This window comes from Conger conger, chromosome 5, assembly GCF_963514075.1.
Source record: "Conger conger chromosome 5, fConCon1.1, whole genome shotgun sequence".
Taxonomy (NCBI): Eukaryota; Metazoa; Chordata; class Actinopteri; order Anguilliformes; family Congridae; genus Conger; species Conger conger.
This window is the reverse complement of record NC_083764.1, coordinates 16,602,985-16,626,233: the sequence shown is the minus strand read 5'-3', so window position 1 is coordinate 16,626,233 and position 23,249 is coordinate 16,602,985. Positions and strand designations below refer to the sequence as shown.

The following is a 23,249-nucleotide window of genomic DNA, read 5'->3' as shown; positions in this document are numbered from 1 at the left end:
ACGCGAAGACATTTGAGCTGCAAGGAGGTGCTTTGACAACTATGTGATAGCACATTAGTCTGTCTGTATGAAATACATCAATAGAGTAAAGTAACCAAAGATAAATTGTGGCATAAATACGGAGAACTCTTCAACTGTTCTATATGTATTAACAATATGTAAGTTTATGCCGCTTAAAATACCTAATAATACACGAATACTCACTATTATTAGGTGCCGACACCATAAGCACATAATTAAAACATTTGGTGATGTATATTTTATTTTGTAATATTTCATTTGAAACACTATAATAAAACACCAACAAAAAAATTGTTGCAGTTATTTTAATTTCAGCCTAACACACTAAAACAATGGAATGTTACATGGCGCCATTTTATCCATTCCTGCAATGGACAAAAATAGGGTATATCAATAAAACAACATGTGGTGCTTATACTTCTGTTTATATGCCTTATTTATGCATGTCACTGTGCACAGAAAAGAAAGTGTGTGTCTAAGACCTATTAGCAATGGCAACTGTCAGTGTTTACTTCAGGTCTGTGATTGAGAGCACACTATAAGCATAGAAAGTACTCTGTGTGTGTGTGTGTGTGTGTGTGTGTGTGTGTGTGTGTGTGTGTGTGTGTGTGTGTGTGTGTGCGTGTGTGTGTTTACAGCTGTAAGATTCGATGAAGCCATTGCTAATCCTGTCAGTTTTCACTGAAACTAATGACAATACTGAGGGCAGCAGTTAACATTATCCATGTGAGAAGGGTAGCCTAACTTGCCAGAAAACATCAGGTCATGCTCATCACAAACAGACTGGAACAATCATGACAAAGCCTCCAGCAGTTATCTGCAGGTGGCATGGACAGGCACATTAAACCTATTTGCAAACCAGTGGCTTTTTACTCAGAAGTGAAACACCAGTTTTAATAGTTATAATCCGCAATGGTTTAAATTTAAAGATTAAAAGTTGCCTTTTCCGATTTTATATCAGGTAACACCCCCTCACCCACCGACATTCTCACGTTAACATAACTTGTCAAGGCGTGACATGTGGTATGGTCCTCATTGTAACAGGGCTAGAAATGAGCTTGCCTTTTTCTTTTGTCAATCAGTCCCCACACATCTGCTGATCACTGGCAGTAATGCATATTTGAGGTATGCTTATGCAGAACATTATTCTTCCCTTTGTCATCGTATTGAAATCCTCAGCTACAGTTCAGAAAAAAATAAATACACTGGATCAAGGCTCATCAGCTACTCTCCCTACTGTATGCGTTTGAAATCAACAGGAAATCCAACCTTTTATAACACAACAATTAAGGCTTCTAATAAGTACAGTGAAAAATACAGGCGACAAGACACCTTGTATTGATAACCCATGCTGCTTATTGTTTCCAATGCCCGTTTAAGGTTCACATGGGAAAGTACAAATTTCTATTCTGTTGATTACAGAGCATAAAACAAAATATAACTCTCACCCTTCTACAATTCAAACACCTTTGTTGTTTAGTTTGTGTACACTACAGCCATATTCAGCAAAATATTTTGATGCAGGTATTTCTTCATGGTTTAAAGACACAATACAGATTAAGAGAATATGAAGCCAAGACTGTTTTTTGTTTGTCGTTTAAGCAGGGTTTGGAGCAAGATTGACTGCAGCTGTTTAAAAATGTATTACTATAGCAACACTCACACTGCAGGTTTTTCCTCCTGCTCAACCATGATCTCCAGCATTATACATTTTCACCAGTAAGTTTAGAGTGACAGTGGCCTAGCCCTGGTAAAAACTTGGCTCAAAGCCCAGCAGTCTAGTTCCAGGGCGGCTACTGGCTGGCAGTTCTCTCCGTGGGTAAAGAGGCTTTGTGAGACGGGGAGGGAGGTCGGTGGGGGGCGGTCGGACTCCGCACGCCATCACAGCTCGTAGTCGAATTTGTACTCGTTGGCCAGGTATATGCGGCGGAAGATGAGGGCGGCCAGGGCGAGGGTGAGCAGCACGATGAGCACGGCGGAGCCCGTGTGGCCGGGGTCTTGCGGGGGGTGAGGCGCGGCGGGGAACGGCGGGAAGGCCGGGCGGCGGGGCTGCTGGGCGCGGCGCTGCCGGGGGCTCAGGGGCCGGCTGCTGGGGCCTGGGGGGGCCACGTCCTCCGTGCTGGGGGCCGGGGACGCTTCCCCCTGGAAGAGAGGAACCGGCGTGTCAGCAGCTGAAGGCATGTCAACGGCAGAACACACGTATCTGCCCGTCAACAGCAGAACACGCGGTTCTATACATATAGGGCGGCCTGTAGCATAGTGGTTAAGGTACATGACTGGGACACGCAAGGTCGGTGGTTCTAATCCTGGTGTAGCCACAATAAGATCCGCACAGCCGTTGGGCCCTTGAGCAAGGCCCTTAACCCTGCATTGATCCAGGGGAGGATTGTCTCCTGCTTAGTCTAATCAACTGTACGTCGCTCTGGATAAGAGCATCTGCCAAATGCCAATAATGTAATACATATAACTGATACATATAGTTGTAACTTATACATGCAACTACATATTCACACACAAATGGTACAAAATATACATAAAACTACATATTTACACACCATGTGGACACGCATACACAGACATAAATGTATGTACACAGTGCACAAGGGGGTATGTGAATGCAGACTCGCACGCAAGCACACAGAGTACATCAGCCTCTGGTAACTTTTTTCTGCACTAGGGATTTCAGTTTCAAGGCCTTTGCTGACGCAGGCAACACTTGCACTTGCACTTGCCTGCGTCATAAGAAGCCACATATGGCGAAATAAACAAATACAAAACATTTTAATATGCTATCAGACTAACAAAAATGGCAATCACAAATGCTACCAATATACAGCATAGAGAGTATACTTTAATATAGCAAAGAAATATCCTTTTTATATTTGAATATACACTCACCAACAATCGGTCAAAGTCACTCGGATCACATTTTTTCCCCATTCTTTGACTCCTGAGCCATATCTGCATGATTTTTTGCATTGCACTGCTGCCACACGATTGGCTGTTTAGATAATCGTATGAATAAGTAGGTGTTCAGGTGTTCCCAATAAAATGTTCAGTGAGTGTATGTATCTGACTTTTTGTGGAGTTTATTTTCCAATGCAAAGCACACAAACATTGGCACTTCACACACCGACATGCTCATCTGATTCTTAAAATAACCTGTTCTGACCTGTTGACTTGCGCTCCGGAGTCAGTGCCATGAAAAGGATCCTTCGCAGGGGATATACGGTAAACATGGCTTTTTGCAGTTATCAGGGTTATGAATACGCAGGAGAAGCAGGATTACAGGCAGAGTACCCTTACTCAGCCTAATTAGAGTAAAGCCCCTGGAAGGGGGTGGTTAGTGAAGGCCCACGTGCCTCTGGTCAGCTGGGGGGGAGGCAGGGGGCGGGACCCGCCGTCTGTATCCCGGGACGATGCTCCGAGAGAGAGCGGGCGGCATCACGGCGCACGGGTGGCAGATGGCGAGTTTTTCCTTTTTTTCCGGCGCTTTCTCCCCCGGGCTGGGGCCTTGACCCAGCTTACGCGGGATGCGGTCGCGGTTTATCGCCACTCCGCCACTCATCTCCCGGCCTCATGCTCTCCTCGAAGCCTGCGCCCGGGCGAGGCACCCGACTGCTTATTAAAGCTGCAGTCACGCAAAAGGCACTTTAGTCTTTCCACACTGAAAGGACATGCTGTATACACTGTACTGTACGGTTTGTGCCTTTCTAAACTATGTCCAATATATTCAATTTGCAACAGGTGGACTCCAATCAGGTTCCAGACACATCTCAAGGATAATTAACGGGATATACCTGACCACAATTTGGAGTGCCACAGCAAAGGGTCTGAGTGTTTATGTAAATGTGAGATTTCATTTAAGTAAAATAATCTTGAGAATTAATAAAAACATGTTTTCACTTAGTCATTATTGGGTGTCGATTGATAAAATTAAATCTACAACACAATAAAGTGTGCAAAAAGTGAAGGGGTCTAAATACTTTAAATAAATACTAAATACTATAAATATAAATACATATTGTGTAAGAACTCCAGCAGGGGGGGATACAAAATGTGCTTTTTATTCAATAAAAAAGCACATTTTGTGAGCATAAACAGCATAGAGTAAATAAAGTTGGCTCAAACAGGAAGTGACCAATTCCCCTGTAATATGCCAATGCCCCCCCACCCTGTTGCACAGGCAGGAGAGACTAACGAAGAGCATCCTGGATATTTTTCCGTAAGTGGCATAACCTTGATTTGAACTGGTATCCCTGGGAATTGCGGACGTGCTTTCATCTGAGGTAAGCCATTAAAATGTTTTAAACCCCCACAGGAATGAGGGCCACTTTACTGAAGATGAGGTGAGCTCTGGGCCAACAGTGCTGTGGCCCACTTTTATCTTTTTATTCCGGAGTACAGACCAATTGGGGGCAATCTCCTCCTGTGGCACCATTTTTATTGTACCAAAGTCGCCAATTTCAGAGGATTTCAGGTGCCTTTCTGATCGAGTAAATGGCAGCATTAGCCCCACTATTAGCTAGCTAGAGTATGAGCTAATATGTTGCAAATGACAGGAGAATTTCAATTATATTTATATGATATTTTCTACTATTAGCAGCCTGTGAAAAAGTCATACATACCTTCAGAAATAATCACAACAACTGTGACTGTTTTTATTTGTATTAAATACATGCAATTACAACTTCGCTTCGCGGTTGACATAACAAAGTACAGCTGTGACTGACAAGAGGTATAGCTTAGACTGATGGGTGTTGAGCGAAGGCTGAAGAAGGAATAGCTTAGACTGATCGAAGCATAGCTAAGGCTGATTGATGCTGGGATAAGTCTGACTAGCCATGACTGAGAAGTCATCTCAAGGCCACTGTAGGCCTGACTTAATTCACAGAGGACTGCTGTGCACCCGGCCAGTTGCCTTGCCTGTTCTGTCGATTGATTTAAGTCAGGCAGGGTTACTGTATTCCACCTGTGTTTGAGCCTTGCGGTCAGTCTCACCTGCTCAGTCTGGGCTGTTTCCACGCTGTCCTGGTCCTCTGAGGTAGATGCCTCCGCTTGGGGGTCTGTGTCCATCGGAGTATCGTTTCCGGCCCCTTGGCTCGGGCCGGCTTTACTAGACGTGCTGGACTCCGCCTGCAGGAACACACAGGGGGATGTGCTCTCAGCCGCCGTACTGCTCAGCCTCCATAACGTCAAATAATAACTTTCAGCAGCGTGGCGGGATTAATGGCTCGGCCGCGAATATACAATTTCACTCTGATCACATCTCCTTAAGAAGCGGGGAGAAAACATGAAAACAGCTGTCCTTTAAAGACCCTGTGCCATGAAAATAATCATTTTCAACATTTATACATTCCAAAACGAACCAAAGGTCAATACAATAATATTAAAGGCATTGTATTCATCTGAGATTCTGAATTATTTTATTATTTTTTTATTTTTTTTTATTGTGAAGGCAACAGAAAATGTTATTTTCACATCACAGCTATCCGGATTTGACCCAGAGCATCACAGTTTGCTGACTGAAGCGATGTTTGGCATGGAAGGGACCTCTGTGTGTTTTATTTACACTTGAGTGATCTGCAATGCGGCGGGCAGCGGCATTGAAGCTTATCTGTCGGGCGAGCTCTTTGGCCTCGCGGTCCGCCTGGCTGGGGTGGCTGCCGGAGGTGGGGGCCATCAGGGCAGTCCGCATGGTGCACCCACACGCCTCGCAGCAGAAATCCTGGGACCTGGGAGGGGGGGCGGACAGAGGGGTCCGTGTCATCAGGGAGCAACGAGTGTAGCCAAACCCCGTCCACTGAAACTCCCCCAAACCACCTCCAGAAGTCTCATTTTAACAAAAAGTCACCAAATACTAAAATACACAGTGGGGAACTGTCACGAGTCACCCAACAACCCACCTCCCCTACAGGTCTCCTGCTCTCGTCTCATTCGCCAACCTGCCCGCCCGTCTCCTGTCAGCCCGCCTGCTTCTTCCTGCTTCTCAGGAATGTTTAGAAACTAGCTGCTTTTCTGGGTGTTCTTAGTGCTCTTAAAGGTATTAGTGCTACCATATATGTTTTGGAATTGGAATGTAAACAAAAAAAAACAAAACCCACCTGGTTTTATAGCAAGTCAGTTGACTCAAATTATTAATTTGACATTGCAGGCACGTACAGTTCCCAAGATACAGAAACCCGGCTTATCTGCTTTCTGTGATACAAGAGGCAGACGACGGCAATTTAGGTAATGGCAGACCAATCTCTGACTGTCTGACCAGTGAAGATCATAGTCCTTGGTCAATTTCATTTCCCTAAAACGGTTACTCACTGACGATGTTTTAAGCAAGATTTAATCTGGCATTAGAACCAGATTAAAAAGGATCTTAGATATGACTTAACCACTGCGGCTTATGCTACCGTATATGTCGTAGTTCAAATTATTTATGGTTTTATATTATGGGGTAACTTCGCCAACTGTGCTGTGCTCGCTCTCCTGAAAATGTTTAATCTCAATGGGATAACCTTGTAAAATACAGGATAAATAAATGAAAACATAAAAAGAGAGCAGTTTGCGATGGGCTGTTCACTGCAAGACGGATCAGGGCCTTGTTCGGACCGTTGAGCGGTAATGCAGCGTGGAGGACCGGGCTGCAAGTTTATCCTGATTGCTTTGCTTTGAAGAAGCCAGGCGTAAGCAGGGACGAGCAAAGGGTCATGACCCCACTCCATCTCATTTATACAGAGAAACGGGTACACAGGCAATGGTTAGCACAACAGAGAAAAAACGACCGCTAATGAGACTCGAGCAACCGTCAAAACAGGCATCCCTAATCGCAGGGCCACTGGATCGGCCTTCAACCAGCGAAACAGCAACTCCTCCCACTTGGATAGAAAACATGGCCGAGCCTCTTGGCACACGAGCAGGCTTTTTTTATAAATCTTTTAATTGATGTAGAAACATCTCAACCTGTTTACATTCAGGTATATGAATACAAAGAACAACAAAACTAAGTTTAAAATAAAATTCTCACCCGGCCATAAACTAAAAATTCACCAAGCTTAATTCCTTCAGGGACCCTAAACCATTGGTTAAGGTAGTATTAGTTTATTTCCCATATAAGAGGTGAAACACAGTCTCACACCCTTTGCTAAGCATGTCCCCAATTCTGTTTAATCCACCATGAGAAATGTAAGGTCTCCCTAGGGGATCTCTACATACCCAAGTTAAGATTAAATTCAGTGGTATGCTAGAAGGCGAATCCGAAGGCATCTAAATTGACGTCATTGTGCTCAACGCATCTCCGCATCATTGACCGTGTCGGAAGAGAAGTGGGCTTTTCGATCTTGGAACAGCGCTCCAGTGTTTGAAGTTTGTGATGTCGAGACGCAGAATTAGTATGGAAATATGGTATTAAAGCTTTGCAGAGATTTCTGCTTGAGGCTCTGATAGAGTGGCAGTTCTTGCAATTAACATGGGCGTAAAAACAAGAGATCAAAAACAAAGCCAATTGCAGTCTAAGCCTCAGTCTTTGTAGAAAAAAAAACCCACACTTTCATCAGTACGACAAGCAAAGGCTTATTTATAGATGACAGCGCTCTGCTCCTGTCACATCAAATCTTCCTGTGTTAATGAAACGGTCAGTCGTTAAAGACTCCATCCCAACGTGTTAATGAAACAGTCATTCAGATCCCATCTCTTTTAACTGAAATTTCATCAACTGAAACCACAGATCACAAATTCAAACATGCATGAGCAAACCACCCCCTGTTGGGTGCTAAATAAACACACTCATTTGGATTATATTTTAGGAGTAATTTTGTTATTAATAAAACAACAAGCACTCCAAAAATTAATTAAATGTGCAAAAATGTGGAGTGTGGCGCGGTCCACAGGGGGTGGCTGCCTCTCAACCAACAAATCCCAATATTCCACCATGGCACTTTCTGTACTGTGACCCTGTCTCTGTCTGTAGTTTTCTGCTTTCTCCTTCTGAATCAAGCAGAAAAAACTGTGTAAGGACAGCGAATACAGTACAGTAAAGACCCATTAGCAGAAGTGTGATACAGATCTATAATTGTAAGGACATCCGATTAAATTGTGACAGCAGGACTGCTCATTGATGCCCCTTTTTAAAGCGTATTTTCATACACATTTTGCTTGGTTGCATGTCCTCTGGCATCACATCACCCCCGTGTTCCTGTACTCAAAGCAAATGCACTGCAGAAGGTGAAAACCCCACAGGGTTTGTTGTGAATCTTACTTTTTGGCAAGAGCTCTTCTCTCTTCTGGAGTGTAATCAAGGGATCCTATCGCCCCCTCGCCTTTGGTTGGCATGAATCCGATGATGGCTATTAGCGCTGTCCTGACTGAAAGAGAAACGGAATGAAAGAGAATGTCATTTAAAAAAAATTCAAATTGCTGCTTTATGTGACACTCTGGCGTAGGCCTGGATTCACAAATGGTGACTCCCCGTTAAAAGCCTCTCTAACGACAGACGTATTTTCCTCATCAGCCTCGGGAGGAGTGTTGATAACACCATGACCATGTTGAGATATCAACATCACCATCCAGAGTTATCAGCATCTCCATGCAGATATCAGTCTCTTTCCTATACAGCTCACACCGCAATTTACTTAACGTTATAGGTATTTGACTGACGCTCTTATCCAGAGCGACGTACAACAAAGTGCATACCCATAACCAGGGACAAGTGCACTGAAAGACCCTAGAGGGAACACAAAATAAATACACAACACTCATTTGCCCTCAAGCAAGCCATCATGAACAAAGAAAATGACTCCTGTATTAAACGCACTCTGTATTAAACACTTCCAAAACCGGTTTAATGGTGCTATTGTGCAGCTTGTTTTTGTACCCGGTATCTCATTTGGACACCAGTCGACTTTGTAGCCCCAAGACCTGTGAAAGTTTTGGATTTGCATGCTCTCCCTTCTCTCCCGTGAACAATATCTAACCTCTGCTAAGACTCACAAAGCAGGGCTTATTGGGAGAAATGATGAGTAGAACGGTGAACATTTCAGTTCACATGTATATTTTATTTTCTCTAGCAGCCGTTAAAGAGCAGATAAGAGGTTTATGCAGGAGCTTGCAAAGCAGAGTTTTTGCTGTCTAAATCTTCAGGAGAGGCACACTGAGCAGTGCTGACAGTAAATAACAAAATGGCTGGGAAAAACAACAACTTTCAACCCCCGACAATGTCATTTTGAATACACTTTTCACTTTTCTGACTGATGCAACATTTAGTATGGGGGGAAAAGTACACGGTTATACTGTAGTTTCCAATAATAACCCTTCTTGGAAAACAAACACATTACCCCTGAGGACTGCTTAAGTCAATCCTTCTGATGTTCAATGAACTGCTGCAGTCATGGCAAGCAAACATACCTCCAATAACTGGAGATCATGCTATTAGCAAGTAGTGCGTTTTTAAGGAGTATGCACAGGTATTTATACGCTTGCACTGGTAACTTAATGTAAGGTGGTTTTAGTTTTGCTTTAGTTAAGGCTTTGCAAACAATTCCAGCTGAATATATGTACAAATTAAACTATTACTCTGGTGTTCTATATGTGTGTACATACGTGCCTACATGCCTGTCTGTGTGTGTGTGTGTGTGTGTGTGTGAACATGACAACAGCGATGGAAATTGCTTTGAAATTCTTCTTGTAGGAGGCAGATGCAGCGAAAGGATTTACCCTGTGGGGTAATGTGTGTTTAAAGACTGGAGACAACAGCATGTACGCAAACAGTTCCTGGAAAGTGGAAGACTGCTGTTGATTATCGGGCACTGCGCTTCCAACCAATGAAAGCCTGGATAGTTTAGCAATGCCAGCTTAAATTATATTATACTAAGAACTACATTACCCAAAGGGCACCTGTACAACCCCCCCCCCCCAGTTTAAAAGGTTTATACATACTGAAAACCATGGATCTGGTTTCACAGCAGAAAAATGAATTTAATTCCATTGGTTTTACTCTAAAGCATGATACCAATATGGACAGTTGATTTCAAATTACCTGGAGGGACTATTTTCCATTTGATCTGTCGAATAAAGTACATTTAGCGGGCCTTGATTCATATAAGCCACGTGTTCTCTTACTGAGCCTTTCCTTTTGGCTACAATGGCGCAATCTTTCTTCCTCTAACCCCCGATACACTACCAAGTTAATCCAGCCCATTTCAACGGGCAAAAACAACTCCTCAATGCTTGTACATTGGTATAACAAATTAAAATTCCACACAGCAAGAAACAAACCAGCTTTGTGTTCAAAGTCGCATAGTCCTTTATGTTCAAAGTCACATATATGAGTGTGGAGGCAGCCCAAATTATCTGTGCAAGCAATAGATATTTATCATAATTCATCTGGACCAGTTTTTTAAGACAAATGAGGAGCTTTTCAGTAGGGATACTTCTACACTAGACAAAATACACTACACAAAAATACATGAAACAAAGACAAAACAAATATAAGACAAGACAAGACAAAACAAACCCAAAACAAAACAACAGAAGCATTACAGCACTCCACTTGTCTTAGCTGGTTAGCTCCTCTGCTTTTCAGTGGCGTTTTCTTTCCCTTTGTCTTAGTGCTCAGGCGTGTGCTCAGCTATGTACAATGGAGCTTTGTACTAATCAGTACCTGGCCTGGAGTGTGTGCGATCTCCACCAGCATGGGTGACCAAGACAAATCCGATTTGGATCGAAATGTCACACACAGGAAACAGGCAGAGGGTAGGAGTAAATGTAAACTGGGCTTAGTCAAAGTCGAAGCTAGTGGGTTTGATTCCCTGAAAAGCTTCAGTAACCACCCAGCAATCTAAATGGATTGTATGTAAAAATGTAATCTGAGTGTACAGCGCTCTGGAGAAGAGTGTCTGCTAAATGCAACCCACATGAGATAATAGGCTAACGTCAGCCTTTCTTCTACAAAGACTAACAACACTGGTGGTACGAATCCCTCATTTGTTTGGAAGTCTGTATTACTGAGCTGAAGTGGGTTAAAACTCAGCGGGGCTCCAGAGATACATACTGCTCCAAGAGGGTTGCCAGGTCTCAGGGTGGTGGCCAGATATGCTCAGGCAAATCTTCTTTCCCACTTCAAATCTCCCGTTGGGCTGAAGGAAGTGAAATGACTAATTAGCACACTGAGAGAAAACAAAAGGTTGCGTGTGAGAGAGAGAGACAGGGAGGGAGGGAGAGAGGAATAGAGGGGGGGAAAGAGGGAGGGAGAGAGACCTGGGGTGTCCAATAAACAGTATTACAATCCTAATCCTACATGAGTGACAAGTAAACCTGGGCCCTTATTGTGACACTGGTTACACCAAGGCTGGTCATGGGGTCTGATGGTGGGAGAACAGGGATCTGCAGAGGTACTGTTGGTCTTACAGTGAGCAGGATGATGCTCGGGGGCTTCATCGGGTACTCCGGTGGCAGCACGATCCTCCCGTGGTACACCCCTCCGTCGAAGTGCGAGTCAGGTGGACCTCGCACAGAAAAGTGCCACTCAAACAGATTGTCCTGCAGGTACAAAATGCTCAGATTGGTGGGTCTGGAAAAGAAACCCAATCACCTCCAGAAGCTGGGTACGGTAGTCTAGCCCCCTACACCCTCATCTCCAGCAGTTGTGTACAGTAGTGTAGCCCCCTACACCCTCATCTCTAGTAGTTGGGTACAGTACTGTAGCCCCCTACACCCTCATCTCCAGTCGCTGGGTATGGTAGTGTAACCCCCCCCACACCCACATCTGCAGTAGTTGGGCATGAGAGTGTAGCCCCCTTCGCCATCACAAACAGTATCTTGGAGAGCATCTCCCCCCCCCCCCCCCCGCTCTCTCTCTGCTCACCTCTAGTGGCTGGGCATGGTAATGCTCCGTGGGATCCCTTAGCTCGGCCGCCTCCTTCATCAGCCTCTTCACGGCTGCAGTCACAGAAAAGAAGGACACAAACAAACACCGTCACTGCACGGGGAAACATGTCTGACGTCCTTGCACCCTCATTAGAGCGGACAGCTCCAAAGCTTGCAGTTTACCTCCGTCAACTCGCAGTAAAGGGTTTTTCTCCGCATGAGCGGACAGCAGTGAACCACACGTCCAGAGACTGTCAGGGGCCGACCTGACCAGCGACGCGAAGCTCGGCTGATTGAAAAAACGCTGTGTTTGGGGAGCGGACACTAACGAAAGCAGACAGACGATGTTTCTCACGGTCACCGCGGTCATCACGGTCACATGCGGGTTGCATGACTTCAAGCTCCTGACTGTCGATCTCCCTCTTACTGCCTGTTTACCCAGCCACCCGGTACCCTTTCAGTGCAGATGGCACGCAGTCAGCAGGTCTGGACTGTCAAGGAGTGTGAAGCAGTAGGCATCAGACAGGGCCCTCGGAATAACCCGATGAGTGGGCTGGAGGGGTGTTCACTGCCTCATTCTAAGAAGAGTCTCTCAAAAAACTTGACTTGAAGTTATATAACAAGTCAGAGTCAGTTAATTGCTCTCTAAGCACAACACGTCACATTCCTTTTGGTGCAAGAAAACATCTGCTAAGTGTCTGTTGGTTCCTACCACTTGACATTAGCGTGTCGCCCGTTCGAATCCGTGCAAAAAGTGGAGCCACATTGCAGAGGGCACAAATGGGAGGAGGTTGAGTGTCAGATATTTTTGTGTCATTCTGGTCCCCTTTAAAAGGTGGTGTACACCACTCCTTTGCACAATGCCTGTAGCCTAGTGGCTAAGGTACTCGCCCTTAACCTCACATTGCTCCAGGGGGATTGTCCCCTGCTTAGTCGAATCAACAGTAAGTCGCTTTGGCATCTGCTAAATAACAAATTATCATTATCATGCCCACTAGTCCAGGTGAGCATGAAGGTCTCTTTCCATATGCTTAGAACATTCCTAACTGAGTGATGTGTGATGAACTGGCAGGAAGATGAGGTTAATTTGATGACTTACTATCCTACTTGCTGTGGGAGTCTGTCAAATCCACACTAGGATAGAAAAGCACGAACCCCCTCCGGAGACACAAGACAGTTAGCCCTGTCTCCCCAAGCCATTTATTCTGTACAAAACGTGCCTCCTCCACGATGCTCAGAAATAAGTGTGGCTGTTTCAGGCACACGGCTGGGGAATGCAGAATAGCTACGTGCTGTCCCAGGGTTTTTCCTGTACAGAGAATTCTGAGACAGTCGCCTTTATCGAATTTTGTGCCTCCTCCACAGAATTCTGACCGGCGTACAAACACATTATAAATATTTGTGTTACAAATGGCAAAAATCCACCATAAGTGTAAGCAAAGGCGCTAATGAAGAAGAGTGCAAAACTACAGTAGATCAGTACAGTAGGTCTTCACAGACTGTATAATCGCTGCATTGGGACAGATAAATCTTGTATTCTTTTGCACCCGAGCCAATCCAATATTTTCCAAAGAAGTTTCCTAAATGACATGCTATGAATTAAATTTTTTCTACTTTGCAGATGTGACCTGTAGAACAGCGTTTCTCAGCTGGTGTGCCGTCAGGCGAGCTCAGGTGTGCCTTTAACCAATCCCAGGGTTTCCCATTAATTAACTCAATTGTGGCAGTCTGCCAGTTCAATTTGTCACACCAAAGTTTCAGAATGAAGCCAAAATTCTCTCATAATGAAAAATGAAAGATCGCTATTGCCCTGTCCTTGGCCTGGATGTGTGCACAAGATGAGAGCAGGACTCCTCTTGGGAGGCTGGCTGAGAAATCCGACAATAATTGAACAGCGAGCCAATGGAGGAAGGATCTCTCTGGTGACAGGTAACCTCACTAAAGCCAGCTTGATGGCAGAGAAGGGCTACTGCAGCTTACCATATTGTTCACTGTAAGACAATGACCCAAAAGACAATATAAAATACACATAATTACCACAACACTGATAGAGCAATGTTAACCTATTAGTTTGGTTGCCACTTTCAATACTAGGTTATAATTCAGTTACATACATAAAAATATAAATATGAGGTTATACACCGGGAGGCAACCAACCTAAGGCATACACATAGAAAGCCTAAATTCACACACAATTTTATCAAATGAAACAGATTGCTGAATCTAGAATACGCTGAACTGGAATACACTGATGGTCTTGGAGAAGGAATCATTCATACCCATTTTTGAAAATAGTATGCTGAAGTATACCTGAAGTAGACCATTTTATACTTAATAGTAGTATAATTAAAGTTTATATGAAATATGCTGAGTAAAGTTTTTTTAACATGGACAACCTCTGAATGTTAGGAGAACTGCGTCAGTAACTGAGATGAAAACAGCATTTGATCCAGAGGAGGAAATGACCAGGGCTGGAACTGTGTTGGAAAGTGAGCTATGGTGACCCAGACAAAAGTCACAGAAAAACCAGAGGAAAATGAACAGGCTTAGAAGGTCAGGAAACCTGCACCCCTGGGACCTGGTGTTATCAGCAAACCCCCGGTGCGCTGGTCAAAGGGAGAAATGAACAGGATGGAAACAAACAAACGAGGACTGGAAGAAATGGCATCTGCCTGTGAAATGTGGAACCGCAGACTGGAGTCACGCTAAAAAGTGGAGGCTTCAAACATCCAGAAACATCCTGTCTCAAGTGCCTGGGGCAGTCATGGGAGTCATGAGTATGCAGAAGTTTCCCTTTGCAGATTTTTCATTAAAACTTCCCTGTTTTAGTTATGTTGAACACAGTGGCACGCATGCCTCTGCTGAATGCTCAATTTCACTAGCCACAGTACAAATAGATGTGTGTGTCCCTTTGCTGAATGCTCAATTTCACTAGCCAGAGTACAAATAGATTTGTTTTTACACGCGTATACATGCAACAGCATCATATTGAGGGATATACTAATAGCATCATAATTGTTTTGACTTGTCTTCAAAGTAACTGACGGACAGATCTCTTGGGCGGGAAGCTCAGAGGCTTCATATGTCCAGTTCACATATGGCAAAGATTTTTATTTTACAAATGAGGGCAAAATGAAGTGGCTACATATAAGCAAACAATGCAAAAAAAGCTAAGGAGCTGAGTGACAAAGTGGGAGCACTGCTGTAAGCATTTAGAGGTAGGCCTAGATGTATGAAATATTTTGTAGGGAAATAATTACTGTAACTACAACAAAAACAAGTAATCCTGACAGTTAACACTAGACTACTTAACATTAGACTACACCACTGTATGTGTGTTTGTTTGTGTGCGTGAGTGTGCGCGCATGTGCGTGTGTGTTCAGTGTGTCCGTGCTCAGCCCGCAGAAGCACTCCCCCCCGGTGACAGCTGGACCGCGTAGCTGTGCGACTGTGTAAACTGCCCTGACAGCCTCTGCCACAGCTTAGCGCACCGCCCCCCACCCCGAGCCAAGCGCTAGACAAAGTGGAGCAGCTCTGTCCAGCGGGCGTTGGGCCGTACCCCTGCTACGGGGCCTCTGCTCCCTGTGTAAGCAGTGCCCCACGTGTCGTAGTGCATACCCGGGAGAGGAGGGCGCTCTCAACCACCCAGCGCAACACAGAAAAACCCACCGCTTATACATTACAGTTACAACCATAATATCAATAACCATAACATAAATCATTTCCTTTTAGATTTCTATGCCCATGGTATACTGCATGTAACAGGCTACTCTATGCAATAAACAATATTTCAGAGATAAAATAATTACATTTAGACAAGCAAAGATTGAACATAAAACATAATGATATCTTGGCCTACATTCCTAAAAGATCAACCTCATATTTTGTAGAATGAGGCTAAAGGATTCATGTTATCTGGCACACTGGTGTTTTGTTACAAGATAGCGAGATAGTGTTGCATTATTTATAGGGCAGGATACCCGAATGATCTAGATACAATTCAAATACAGGCTATTACTGAACCACTTCAAGTTCCGTACAGCATATTTACCTTTTATGGATGAACTACATGGAAAGTCTTTGGCCGAAGTCAATAACCAATATTTAACAGGCATGAACTTTGGAGCATCTCCACCGGAGGTCCCCAGTGGTGGAATGACCTCTCCACTCCTATAAGAACTGCTCCCTCGCTGCCCATTTACCACCGCAGTCTATAGACTCATCTCTTCACAAGGTACCTTAGCTCCACTGCAGGAGTCCCCTAGCCTATTGTCACTTGTTTTTCACCAGTCTATCTTTACCCCCTTGTGTTTTATACCTTAATCTAGGACTTTTAACTTTGTATTTGTCTTGGTACTGTAGTTCCTCAAGTTGTAATTGTCTTGGTATGGTAGTTTGACTAGGTTCTACTGTGTGTACTGGACATTCATGGCCACACAATGTATATGAATTGTACTTTATCTGGCGTGTTCGGTTGTTTGTTATATGACTATTGTGTGTGTGTATGTGCCTTTGGTTAGTGGATCTGCTAAATAAAATGTATCCTGTTGGCACCAAGAGAACTTAGATATAGCCTATATTTAAGATTTTTTCAAATCATAATGTGAAGTACACAGATTGTTTGCAGACAGCTAACTGAGCTGGAACGGCAGATTTTTGCCATGCCAGAGAACAGATGGTCAAGATATGTGTAATCATGATACGTTTTTTTAAAGGACTGGGTTTCATGTATCTGCAGCTGAAGAAAACCCACAGGCCTATATGCCACTTGGAATGTCAGTCACTCATCCAGGGCGATTACCATTACGATTCTCATTCCCAAGCCCAAACTTTGTCTGCATGTAACTATCTCAATGTTGTCTTCAATGACACGTTTCCTTCGGTTTTCCGATTAGCCGTTTCGCTGCTAACGAGCGCACTAGTGTTCACCGCGCGGTCGGGTGCATTTGCATGCCCCACAGGCATCTCTTACCGGCACCTTGGATTATAGCGGTTAGCGCGCGACAGAGCGTTAAGTCCCGAATAAACTCTGGGCTTTCAGTGGGATTTGGACAACTTTAATCTTCCCTGAACAACAGTGACAATCATGGAGGAAATGAGGGAAAGCGGCATTTCGGGAGGATTTACGTCAGACACACACAGCCCCCATCGTGTCCTTAGGCCAACTCTGAATTAAAAAAAAAATCTCCCTTTGTATTCAATCCACAACCCATTCACAGGCAAAACCGTTCACAAAAACTCAATGTTTTATTTATGAAGTGCCCTTTGTTAATGTTATCTCTTGGAGCTAGGGAGATAACATTTTGAGAGATACAATCGGGTACATTTTACGAGACCCATCACAGCCGAAATGCTAGATTTCTGTCACTATGCGCAGCTTCAGAAGGAACACATTTACCGATATTACAGCACAGCTCCAGGCAGCTTGGTGTAGCTACACGTCTGCGAAACTACAATTGGTTTAATGGACGGTTATGTAATAGCTGAGTGATGCGAGTGCACGGATCTGGAGCTAATCTAACATTTTGTTCTGAGCAGGGCTGAATTGCTGGGGCCTCGTGTCCTCCAGTCAAACTCATTCGGTCTGGGGATTAAACGCCCGCTTCTTTGGAAGAGACGCGAGCCTCAAAAATCTTTGGCTCTGCTCTTGTAAGAGCCTAAGGAGTTTATTCCACTTTCCGAATGTGGGCGGTCAAATCGGCTTGGTCTTGTAGCAGCCTGATATTCATTGCTGGCAGCTCGACATAAAAAATGACAAACGGCTTTCAGGCACAGAGAAATTACTCGTGTTAAATAAACTTCAGCAGTGTTACTGTAAATCAACTCTTAACACAGATCCCATGGGGAAAATCCGTTTGGTTAAATTCGTGGTTTGAGTGGTTTGAGTTGATTTTCTGTGTGACTTGTTCTGTAAACTGTAAAGGACCCTTATAAACCATGTAGGCAAAGGGCCCAATTTTGGAAAACATCTTCACCCTTATTTTACTTTCAACCAGCTCCAGACAGAAGCAAAGTTCTTTCTGAAAATGACAATTCAGTAGCTGGAGCTACTAGCTAGCGGTGCTGGGCATACTTGAGCTAGCGCCTCCTTACTCGCATATGCTCTGGGGTGTAAAAGCAGACTTTTTCACAGCCTTCGCCTGCCCCTGGACCTTGATGCTGTGGAGGAGGAGGAGAGACAGCTGGGTCCACTGGAGGCAACGGGAGGAGGTGCCTGCCGACATCACAGATGCCTGGTTCTCCGACGGAGTCGAGAGGGGGGGGGAAAACGCCTCGATCCCCTCTGACAGCGAGGCCCCTGTGCTCGTTTATTTTCGGAGCCCTTTTCAGAGAGCGGTTCCCCCCTGCCTCCCCTCGCTATAACAGTGAGCAAGAGTGACAGGAAAGGACTGAGCTCCTCTGGCGTCAAGGGTTTCGGCCAGCGCCGCGCCTCCCCCCGCGTAGAGCGGGGTGGGATTATAAAATCCCAGTGTTAAATCGCGTTACGTAACGCATTTTAGTGTTCGCCGCAGACTATTTACGCTCCGTCCAGCAAGCCGGGAGACACGATTATGTAATGGACACATAACCTCACAAGACACACCTGTTCCTAAAAGGACAGTCTACAACCTGCATTTCCTCCCTGGTTTGATGAAGATATGCATTTCATTTCACTGCCTTGTATGGGATTACTGCACACAGCATGCAGTTCTACATCCTTTAGGGGCCCGAGGGTAATCCTCAATCTACATTTGCATATCCCCAAGAGCTGTGTGTGCACATCCAATAAGGCAATATTCTACTGAATAGAATGGTGGTCACTGAAATGAAAGACCACATTTTCTAACAGGCAACAGAACCACTCGAATAGAACTTTCCAAGGACAACATTATTTTGTGATACATGCTCTTCTGCATACCACTGTTGTAGTGTGTGGTTATTTGTGTAACTGTCAGTTTTGACCAGCCCTTCTCCTTCTGACCTCTCTCATTAACGAGGCATTTTTGCCCGCAGAACTGCTGCTCACTGGATGTTTTTTTGCTTTTTGGCACCATTCTCTGCAAACTCTAAAGACTGCTGTGCATGAAAATCCCAAGATATCATCAGTTTCTGAGATATCAAACCACCCTGTCTGGCACCAATAATCATTCCACAGTCAAAGTCACTTAGATCACATTTCTTCCCCATTCTGACATTTGGTCTCAAAAACAGCTGAACCTTTTGACCATGTCTGCATGCTTTTATGGTTTTTTGTGACTGCCACATGGTTGGCTGATTAAATATCTGAATTAATAAGCTGGTGTACAGGTCTACCTAATAAAGTGGCCACTACATGTATAATTCCCATTGGCTAAAATAGAGGATATCAAGTTTTTCAACCAATGAAATAATCACTTTGTATATTTACACCACTGCAACATTACAGTATAGGAAGGATTTTGGAAGTTTTGCCATTTTGCATCTTCAAACATGTAATGTTGAGGAGTGGTGGAGTGGAGAGTTTGCCTAGAACACTGCTTTTCAGTCCAGGGAGACAGTCTGGCATGAAAACCAAATGTTGACTTTGTCGAGCAGCCCCACAGGGTAAGAAACAGCTGCCAGTGTAGATGCAAGAGTGCCTCCGCTGATCGATGGGGCATCTGCAGTGTGTCTATGTGAAATATGCACTTAACTGCATACCTCAGGTGATGGACTGTGAAATGAAATGAGCTGGGGCCTGGCTTGACTGTACTCTGCCAAACTGAAGAAGGACACTGCAGAAAAGAAACAGGCCTATATATTTTCAAAGCTGGTACACTTGAACACCCACTCTTAGTCATCATTACACAATATGTAAATAAGACTTTTTTTTTTTCTTCTAGAAATTACCAACATAATTTTAAAACAAAAACCATCCCAAGTAAAAAAAACTACCAACCTATCACCTCTATTAAGAAAGTAAACATAAGGCTCTCATTTCAGAAAGCAAACAAAACTCATTCCTAAATGCCTGCCAAGCATTTCAGAACAATACAAATAATATTTCTTAAAACATACTTTTAAAAGTAACTTCTGTCCACAAAATGTGGGTCACAACCCTATTTAGTATTTCGTTGTGTCTGGGACACAAATTTACTATGTCTAAAATATGGATGAAAAGTGACGTGCCTATTGTTTGCATCATCTGAATGACAAGCTATGACATAAATAAAAATGATATAATGTCATGAGAAGGATAGCATTTCCACCCAAGCAGTGGGCTTGAGGATATTTAGTTCCACATCTGAAGGAAGCTGCACCATAATTTGAGTCACCTTTGGTAATCACTCAAACAATATAAAATTATGAACCCTGCGCGAAACCAAATGCATACAAGTAATAATAAAATGTTCTGGAAAGAAAAAACTAGGCCATTCTGTGAAGAGAATAAACTGAGAAGACCTGACAGTGCAGTTAATCTTAATAAATGGAAACTAGCTGCCCTGCAAAGGGCAACCACATGAAGGCAAACTGATTACAGTTGTGGCTGAAACAGTCTACTTTCAGCTGTTATCTCAATAACCTTGTGATAAGAGGCATTTGGGAAATTTTTCGGAATGCTTTGTGCTCTAGTGCGTGTCCAGGACACAGGTGTGAAAGACTGATTTTCAGGGTCAAATTCTTTAGGACTTTTATTTTTAACTTACAAAAGGAAACTAAGCTTACTACAGTTGACTGCATTCTCTTCAGAAAATTATGATCACAAAAAAAAGGTAAAGCTAAGCATTCAGAAACTAAAAAAAGAAATCAGCAAGGCGCATTTCCACAATCAAAATGAAGAAGAAAATTCACTAAGATCTAAGATATAATGTGGACATATGTAACTTGTGACCAAGGGCATGGGGGTAGACAGTCAACAGGGAATAGGGCATCGCAATGCATATAATGGCTGATATCAATTTCTGGGAGAAAATATGGTGCTACATAGCTTGGATTGTTTTCTAGTTAATATCAATGAACATGTAACATGAGGAAGGTAACATGAGTCACTTTTTTTGTTGTCAGCCCATAAACACGATTTTTTTGCGGTTAGTTCAACAAGCAAACTTAGGCCGATAAGAAATGGCATGTGACTTTGGCATAACTGAAAGGTTATGGCTAGTTATTTTCATATGTTGATACAAAATACCTTATATTTTAGCATTGGTCAAAGGTTCCAAATAAACAAAAATGAAGATGCCTCTCACAGTAAATGTAACATGAGGATGTTCAATCAATTCACTGAATAGTAAAACAGGTGAATAGAACAGGCACTCACAGTCAACGTAACATGAGTAAAGCTGGAATTGCATCAATGGAGGAATAAGTTCTGGATTTTAAAAGCATCTGTCCATAATGTAGTTCACCACCATGATCATAAAATGTACAATTCAGTACCATATGATTTCAATGGACAGGATTTCATATTTTTTTATCTCCCTCTCTAACTGAAGTAATTTTAAGTCAAATCTGAGAATCATAAGTGGCAATTTTGACAGGTTTTCACAAAAAAAAAAAACGATTTACAGGAGAATTTTACTGCTTAATAGGACAGTTCTGAATGTATGTGCATTCATAGATGTTACAAATGGCATCTGTTAAAATGCTATTACTCCACAACAATGCTGTACTTAGCTACAGCTCAATCTATAGCTAAGACATAAAATACCAGGCATGGAAACTAATGTTACATATTCCTATAAATAGGCTGTAATTCCATGTTTGAGCAACACATGAAAGCAGATTATGCTGATATACTGTACAAAAGCTCTGACCTGTTACAGACATAACACTGACATAGATCTCTGGGTAATTCAGAATGAATCCATTACTAGTAGGACTGCAGCCATTTGGATTGAATAAACTTTCACTTTCCTCCAAATCATGTGATGTGGTCTCCATGCAATGTGTCAGAGGATTATAAATACACACAAATATGTATACATACACTCACTGAGCACTTTATTAGGTAGGCCTATACTATCTTGTTAATGCAAATATTTAATCAGCCAATCACGTGGCAGCAACTAAATGCATAAAGTCATGCAAACGTGGTCAAGAGGTTCAGCTGTTTCTCAGACCAAATGTCAGAATGGAGAAGAATTGTGATCCAAGTGACTTTGACCGTGGAATAATTGTTGGTGCCAGACAGGGTGGTTTGAGCATTTCAGAAACTGCTGATCTCATGGGCAGCAAACAGGTGTAATAAATACATAATAAAGTGCTCACTGAGTGTAGCCTACATGAATGATCGAGACTATGTCCATGTCTGCATCCACAGTGCAGCCTAATTACATTTTAAGAGGCCATTAACTTTTTATCACATGTACAACACGTATGTGTTGTAAGTGTAAAAGGTTTGGCTGACAAGGACTGAATGAATGAATAGCAAATAGCCAATAGCCTAAAGAGGGTTAATTGGCATTGGTCTGGCGCACTGTCAATGTCAATATCAACCAGCAGAATAAGGACAGCCAATTTAGCTAACACAAATAATGCTCATCAAAGGAGCATCCGATTGATCAGGTAGATCAGCTACTGAAATACCGAGATAGGATCAAAATCAAAAGACCTGAACTGCATGAACAGTTTCAGTTTCGCCACTAAAATGCCAATTAGATTCAGCCTATGTTACAGTTACACCAGAATGTAGAGAGCATAGTAGAGAGATGGCTAGCGACATCCAGTAAGTCAGCATCACAGAACAGTTCTGTGGTTAGCATAGGCGTGTGTATACGGAAGTGAAAACGTCCTACTCTAAATGGTACAAATCAACAACAGGTTTAACAAGGGAAAAACAAATTGGCAGCTATCACTGGTTAGCCAGCTAACTTAGCCAAATATTCAGTTAATGATCAGAAAACGTTAGCTAGAGCTCTAGCTTTAGCTAGCTACAACTTACCGGGACTCTTGAGATTATATTGACTCTCCATTGTAACTTATATCTATTCAAATATATATGTAGTCGCTCGTATATCCGGCAATGCACAGATATGTGCTCTCAGGAACTGTTGCTAGCTAGCTTGCTAGCTATGATGATGTACTTGCTTTTGTTTTTCTCCGTCGGATGAAGTTCATACAGCATGCAGTCAAAGAATGGAAACTAACGTTATAAGAACCGTTTATTTCGTCCCTGCTGTCGTACTTCGGTGACTGTCATATCACTTTGAATGTCCTGACGTGGCACAAAGAAAGTTCTTTTGGGCAGGTCCTCCTAGTTTCGTTTAGCTAATGGCCCAACGACCCGCAACAAATCACCTTAGAGTGCTTCCACGGAAGACTGTCATATGAGAATGAAAACAGGAACTGAAGATCCTAGCCGCAGCTAGTAACTATTTGAAAGACAAAACTTTATTTAAAACAGCAGCTATAACATGTTTCGTTGTCGCTCAGAGGTT

The 23,249-nt window shown here is 43.2% G+C and overlaps 1 protein-coding gene across 2 annotated transcripts; it reads right to left on the bottom strand.

Annotated features, from left to right (window-relative positions):
• Window positions 1–312: 312 nt before the first annotated feature.
• Window positions 313–23,171, bottom strand: ube2j1 (ubiquitin-conjugating enzyme E2, J1). 2 transcript variants are annotated; one of them, XM_061242097.1, is made up of 8 exons: window positions 23,110–23,171; window positions 11,873–11,946; window positions 11,416–11,547; window positions 11,060–11,144; window positions 8,270–8,375; window positions 5,594–5,756; window positions 5,023–5,157; window positions 313–2,163 (listed from the first exon to the last, which is right to left on the bottom strand). In XM_061242097.1, the coding sequence occupies exons 2-8, from the start codon at window positions 11,930–11,932 to the stop codon at window positions 1,903–1,905; spliced, it is 942 nt and encodes a 313-aa protein (XP_061098081.1). In that variant the 5' UTR covers window positions 11,933–11,946; window positions 23,110–23,171; the 3' UTR covers window positions 313–1,902. The 2 variants fall into 2 exon arrangements, with proteins under 2 accessions (XP_061098081.1, XP_061098080.1); XM_061242096.1 differs by having other exon boundaries at window positions 22,754–23,161.
• Between the last annotated feature and the right edge of the window lie 78 nt (window positions 23,172–23,249).

Bases quoted from the DNA above. Each gene is read 5' to 3' on its own strand.
- ube2j1 (XM_061242096.1), bottom strand. From the start codon at position 22,784: ATGGAGAGTCAATATAATCTCAAGAGTCCCG. The intron at 11,145-11,415 runs GTAAGACCAACA...CACTTCCTTCAG, and splicing joins CGAGCATCATCCTGCTCACT to CCCAACGGGAGATTTGAAGT. The intron at 5,757-8,269 runs GTAAGATTCACA...CCCCCCTCCCAG, and splicing joins AGAAGAGCTCTTGCCAAAAA to GTCCCAGGATTTCTGCTGCG.